General features: G+C 41.5%; 1 protein-coding gene across 4 annotated transcripts in view; it reads right to left on the bottom strand.

The window, feature by feature from the left end:
* Positions 1–1,453, bottom strand: part of gria3a (glutamate receptor, ionotropic, AMPA 3a) — a 74,493-nt gene extending 73,040 nt beyond the window's left edge. For 2 of the 4 annotated variants that reach the window (XM_005735582.1, XM_005735584.1), the window contains exons 1-2: positions 1,080–1,452; positions 450–608 (exon numbers count right to left, since the gene is read on the bottom strand). In XM_005735582.1, the coding sequence (XP_005735639.1) occupies positions 450–608; positions 1,080–1,167 (247 nt within the window). In that variant the 5' untranslated portion in view covers positions 1,168–1,452. Of the gene's footprint in view, positions 1–449; positions 609–1,079 lie in introns of all 4 variants that reach the window. The other 2 variants (XM_005735583.1, XM_005735586.1) reach the window with 2 other exon arrangements.
* Between the last annotated feature and the right edge of the window lie 5,466 nt (positions 1,454–6,919).

The raw sequence follows: 6,919 nt of genomic DNA, 5'->3' as shown, positions 1-6,919 counted from the left end.
GGGGGGGGGGTTCCCTGTGCACTTTTGAGCACATTCATCCAAGTTCTGCTCATCAGCTTCTCTGGAATGACTAAATTAAAAAAAATCAGTTTGGCTAATTACGGGCCATCAAGCTCCATAATCCAGCTGGTGAATTTTGGATGCTATGACTGAGGAGTTTGAGTATTAAGCCAGACATTTGGCAGGTGTCTGTGTTTATTCATACGCCATTTCCAGCTCATAAACATCTGTGTCCTTTTTTTTGGAATGGCCTACCAACGAGACTATTAGAGCAAAAATGATTTGATGTACTCCGCATGTGTTTGACTGTTTGCGTGTTTTGGTTTTTTTAGCCTTGAACTTGCAGCACTTTTTATTCCAACCTGAGAAAAAAAAATAGTACTAAAACAGGAATGTTTCTTATTGTTCTTGTGCAGAGAAAGGCAGTGGTACAGTGCAGAACTACTCACAGGCATGTGTGACGGAGAAACTGTTGGAGGACTCCAGGTTGTCAACATTGTAATTGAGGTGGAAGGGTTTCTCTGTCACATTCTGGTTGGTGTTATACAGCTGGACAGCAAACCTGAAGGCGCTGTGTTCCTGCACTGTGGAGCGCATGAACAGTCCGCCTACGGGAAACAAAATGTCACATAAGACAGCGCTTTAATTAGTCCATCCCCAGCATGCATAACCCTGCGTTTGCTCTATCTCGAATCCCACTCAAAAGGACGGCAGGCTGACTGCGTGATCGCATTATATCAGAGGCTCGTACGTAAGTTAATTTCAATGGAAGAAAAAAAAAAAACAAGAAAAAAATGTGTAATACATTGTCACACTAAATAATGCGCCATAATTCTCATTTTGACAAAATTATATAAATTCATTTTCTTAACAAACCGCCCACAAAGACGCGCAAAATCCCAGTTTGGGTTGGTAAGAAGTGAAGTTGGCAACGAATTAAGCAAAAAACAAACAAACAACAACAACAAAAATAAAACCTCAAGCAGTGACTAATTGAGACTTAAAGAGTGGTGTCCTATTTAGACTGTGGTAAATGTTTTTTAAATGAATATGTAGTCAGTGCATCCCATTGAACTTACCGATGTTGATTTGGTTTGGAAAGCCTGCCAGCGAGTGCCCCAAAGAATTGAGTAAAAAAAGGACTGCCGCTATTGTGCGATGCCACATTTTCTCCGAAAACTGGAATCAGCTCCTGGTCTGTGTGTGACAGAGAGAAAGAAACAGGGAGAACCATGTACACGGGCTTGTTCGCAAAGAAATCCACAAGATGCGGCAGGTCTCTCTCTCTTTCTCTCTCACTCTCTCACTCACTGTGTGCACCCACGTTGAATTTGTGCCAGCGCAACTGCAGCGCCAGCCCTCTGCTGCTGCTGCTGCTGCTGGAAATCTAAAGCCAGTGTTTTATCTCAAAGATGGAGGTGGTGGTGGTGGAGGAGAGAGCGAGAGAGGGGGGGGAGAGAGAGAAAGAGGATCTACGGGTCCCTACTGTGGATAAAGACCACTGAAATGGGCCAGGGAGAGTGAAAGAGGGGAGGGAAAGACAGATGGGGAGGGAGGGGAGCTGGGGGGTTGGGGTGGGGGGTAGACGTTTATCAAACTTGGTCTGACGTTGAATTATAATAAGAGCGGCCTCCCGTCTTCCTCCGCGCGTCACTGCAGAGTTGGTGTGTGAGGCGGTGCAGTGTCTACTGGCTTTGGTGTGTGTGTGCGTGTGTGTAGGTGTGCACACACTGACATGCGGTCTGTATGGATCACCAGTATATTGCTGACTTGTGCATGTGTGCATGTGCTGTGTGTGTCTGCATACAGGCCATGTAAGCACGCTATCTATCCATCTATGGTATCCCTTCCTATTGTGTTCACATGTGTGGGAGTATGCATGCAGCATTAGTCCAGCACAATAGCAGCATAATCCGAGGCTGTCCCCTGCAGGTGTTTGAGAGCAGGAACAGTAACTGTGGGCACTAATGCTCTGATTTATCACTGTTTAATCACCGGCTGCCAAGGTGCCTAACTAATGCTATATATTAGAACCCTAATTGACTTACTTGTGTTAGTGATTTGGATTCCCACTCATTTTTTTCTGCGAAAGTGAACAGCTGATGCAAAGGGGAACAAGGCAGAAGCAACAGCATCATTTGTGGGAGGTGATTGAAATTAGGGTCACTTAAGATAAAATCTAAATGAAAAAGGCAGTGACAGAAGCATAAAGTAGCTCATATTTTCTCCCCTCCAAAATCATCTGTGTGTCTAATCCATCACCGACACACAGGAATAGGTCCTACTAGCATCAGCATATTTACACTTTGCAATTGAGTGCACGTTACTGAGATATGCAACAAGGCCATCTCTTCTGGTGAAATGTCTGTGCTCCATGTTTAATGTTCATTATTATGCATTCAGGCAGCCCGTCTTACGCTGGTCAGTTCGAAGAAAGTATACTGCACTAGCTAGGAGGACTCTGACTCACACAACACAAAATATGATAAGATGCTGCAACTTTAACTATTATACTATATTTATTTTATCTAATTCACACCAGTCTTTTAAAACTGCCTGTATCTCAGACAGACAGTAAGGGGGAGGGAAAGGAAAGCATCAGTTTAGACAGATCTTTGAGTTTTGAGCCCCAGTATGTTGGTTCAACATGGTCCATCCAATTACTTCACCATCCGCCTCGGCATAAGCCATGACAGAAATGGGAATTATTGACAATGGAGAACAGTATCACGGCACCAGCGGGGGAAACCTGCAGCCATAGCCGGGTTATCACTGCCCTTAAAACTTAACGATGTCAACAAACCCACTGCTAATCTCAAACATGCTCCAGTAATGAAGACAGAGTTCTCCTAAAGCAGTTGTGCTTGCTTTGGAGTTAACTCTGCTAACGCAATTTTACTTCTTTTTACTGTTTCTCATTTAGAACATCACAGCTCCGTTCACTACCATCTAAATCAGTGTTTGCAGCATTTATGGTTTTACCAAATATTGAAAACACACAGTAAACAACTAAATAGCTGCCTTTTACAGATTTCTTTCATTTGTTTTATATTACAATGCTGTGCTGTGTAATTTCTTTCTGCACTGCACACTGCAGCACCCAGCACGAATGTGATTTTAATCTATTGGAATAGTTATTGAACTCTTCTGCCTGAACTTCACTCCATTTAATCATTTATCTATTTAAAGACATTAAAGTTAAATGGCTTAGGATTAGCTGAGCAGCAGAATGTGTTCTATGTGTGTACATACTGTGTGTGTATGTGTGCACCAAGGCTGGAGAAAGCATTAAAGCTCCCTAGTTAGACTGCTGCACAACCAGCACTGCAAAAAAAACAGAAAGAAAAAAGCAACAGTGTCTGTGCTTATTGATCTGGATGTGATTTAATGCTTGGCATACAACTACGATCTTTAACAGGATGCAGCGAGAACAACTGCACTATAATTAAGTTCAGTTTCACAAACAGATATACTGTCAGTATAGCGTGACCTTTTTTTTTTTCAGATACGCGCCAGTGTTAGTTTGTCATTTGCAGAAATGCATTCACTGCCACTTGAAAAATTATGCAATTAGTTTCAGTCCACTTAAGCATGAACTCAGATTGAGTGAAATTCTTGCAAAACACGTACCCATCCAAAGTGTTGGTCTATCACCAGCTGATGGGCACAAAGGGCAGCTTGTTGTGCAAATCTTAATTCTTCATGCTGTTGAATGAACGGGGTAAGGGATCCTGCAGAGATTACTGGTGTGCTGGGTTCGGTGCCCTCGTCAGGGATGTTAATGGTTTATTAATATTTTCTTGAGCCCTCCCCTCAGCTCTTTACAGAAAACACGGCACACTAAAGTAAAGCATGACAAGATAATAAAGAAGCATTAAATTGGTTCCATTTAAACCTCAGTGACTTAATGGGATTTCTAAAATGAGCCGATATATGCACTCTAATAAAAATCTGACAGAGACAGAACGCTGTTTCCATTTCATGTATTAAAAAGGTGCTAATGTGAGTCACTATACGAGGTATCTTTCTGATGTGACTACCGACTAAACCACAAACAGTAGCTGTTGCAGCAGAAAGTGCTTGAGACTCTCAAACAAGGTCTAACACGTGCACATTTCTCTGCAGGAATAAGCAGCCATGTGAAGTTCCCCTCCTCTCCATGTTAGTCAATGATGATGTTATATATAGGTCAACTTGCAAGGGCGCCCTTCAAGAAGCTTGATGCTCTTTATTATGACTCAGCTATTCCGTTTGCTCCCATCAAACGTCATCAATGGTCCGCTGTATTCCTCTGTTAACTGGCTATCATCACACACGAATTGCAATATTTATTGAGTCCTGCTCGCCTCATTTTGATGAAAGTTCCCAAAACAAATGTGTCTGTTCACTGATCATTTGAGCTGGTGGAGGAATTCAAGAGATTTATTGTGGACATTAATATGACCTGTGCTGTTACATACCCATATGCCATTTGTGTGTTAGTAAGTAGTGGGTGTGCTGTTGTTCTTTTGACTTTTAATGTTTCTTTTTTTAGCTCTCATACCATTTTCTCCAGAGGTTTTGCCTTTTGCCCACGCTGTCATAAATAAGAATATGTTTTTAAAGCCTTTCCTGGTTAAGTAAAGAGAGAAACTTAACTGCAGTACAAGCGTCACATAAAAACAAAACCAAAAACCATTTACAATAAAGAAGATGCTTTCAGTTTATTCCTATCTGGCTTTTAGTGAGCTAGTTTGAAGGTACAACTCATGCCGGTGTGAGTCTGCAGTCCGTACAGCTGTATACTGATTCTCCGGCTTTACAGAGGATTACAGTTCCTCCCCCATTTCCCCGGGACTTCCCCGGCAAACGTCTGACAGCATTTCAATAAGGGTAAGTATTTAGGTGAGATTTCTGGCCATCACTACACTGCATCTTCAGTACACCTTGGGCATGTTTCCCGCTTTCCACCGGAGCAAATGAGCTCCGCTCAGGAAGCACGCCGCTTGCTGTCTGATGCACAACCTCTTCAGCAATATTCAATTGAGTGTAAATGTCAGCAACCCTTATCCAGAACTTCCCACTGAGTTTACGTAAAACTGACATTTATGAAGCGTCGACCATATGGTGGATGAAATTAATAGCACAGTGTTTTTATCTGACATTACTTTCAAAGTCTAACAAGGATGTTATGATAAAACTTGAATCTCTGCTAGTTAGTTTAATTCAAATCAATTCAAGTTTATTTATATAGCGTCAAATCACAAAAACAGCCACCTCGAAAACAGCCACCTTGCTTTATAATGTCAAGTAAAGACCCTACAATAACACAGAGAAAGCCCCAAACATGCAGATGGCCCTCTATGAGCAAGCACTTGGTGACAGTAGGAAAGAAAAACTCCCTTTTAACAGGAAACAACCTCCAGCAGAACCAGGCTCAGGGAGCCGTCTGCTGCAACCACTTGGGGTTGATGGGAGGAAGATGGGACAAAAGGTACACTGTGAAAGAGAGCCAGACTGACTCAGAGTTTCAGGAAATGCAGACATCAGAGCTGTTTTAGTCACTGCATGTTTGTTGTGAAACAGACTAAAATACTCAGAAAATCGCACCACACATATCACAGAACGCCGCCTTTTGACCCTTGTCAATACCAATCTATTAGTTTCAGGACTTAACCTTGTTTTATATATAGCAGTTGTGAGTTATAACCCACAGAATTATGCACACAAGTTGTTAGCCTGAGGGAGTGAAGTGGCCTAAATACGGGCATATCCAGTGTTATAAGTAGCACTGTTAACAGAGAGCACAAAGCCACAATTGGACACATCAGACAAGCACATTCATGAAGTCATCAAACGGGTCAGTTACTGAGTCATTATTTCAACTTCAGTCTGAGTAACTGTCAAAAGGATCCAGAGATATACTGAAAAATGTATCTCTCACTCACTTTTGCTTTTTAAAGTCTGTTTATTATAATGGACATAATTTATAAAGCATTTATTACATATAGAGCCAAGTTTTCTCCTCACTTGTTTTGTTTAATGGTTTCAAGAATCGAAAACTTCACTTGATTATAGTGACAGTCTCTGGTTTAGCATCATTACTCAGAGTTGAAACCTGTGAAATTGGATGTGAAACTTTGCAGCCACGTGCACGACTGTATGTCACGTTTAAGATGACATTAGAGGAAACGCCTGCTGGGAGGAATACGCGGCAGCAGAAGCACTTTGATATATACACGACCTCATTTTCCTTGCAGATAACATAGATGAGGGCTGGCACTGGATAATTAAAAAGGAGAACTCCAGATGTAAACAGCATCTTAAGAATCAAACGGCTCGCTGTGCATCTACTGCTGTCATTTATCTTTGGTCAAGGATCAAGAGGAAGCAGTTTCCATGTAATGGCGTGTCGCTCTCCTGGTTGATTAGGAGTATTTAGCCAGGATCACAGTGTAGATAAAGAGAAAAACCAGGAGGAATATAGTGAATATTTTAACTTACATTAATAATACAGGCAACAAAATTAAAACCCTGACCACAATGGAGAATCCCTGCTGAGCACAGTGGCTTCCAAGGGAGTTTCATGTGTAACTAAACAATAAAAGTAATACCTCTGAAATTCCTGATATGAAATGATGATATTGTACTTGTGCATTATGGCACCCAAGGTCAGGACTGCAATAAGTTGTCTGAAAGCTCCCAAGAAAGTAAGGAGATAAAAATGGATTGCTCAGTGCTGTAAAACTCACAATAAAACCTTTCATGTTTTCTTTCCATAGCATTTCCTGTAAAATGCTGGGATTTATGGCTTGACTTAGATTTTCAGTAAATGCTCTGAGCCTCCCAAAACGGCACACCTTATTACACTGTCTGTCATGTTACCGCTATACCAGTGAACATTAGATCTTTGCTGTTCTAATAATATATATATATATAT

This window comes from Pundamilia nyererei, unplaced genomic scaffold, assembly GCF_000239375.1.
Source record: "Pundamilia nyererei isolate P.nyererei 1_Seehausen unplaced genomic scaffold, PunNye1.0 scaffold00064, whole genome shotgun sequence".
Classification (NCBI taxonomy): domain Eukaryota; kingdom Metazoa; phylum Chordata; class Actinopteri; order Cichliformes; family Cichlidae; genus Pundamilia; species Pundamilia nyererei.
The sequence above is the reverse complement of the archived record's forward strand: the minus strand, read 5'-3'. Positions and strand labels throughout refer to the sequence as shown.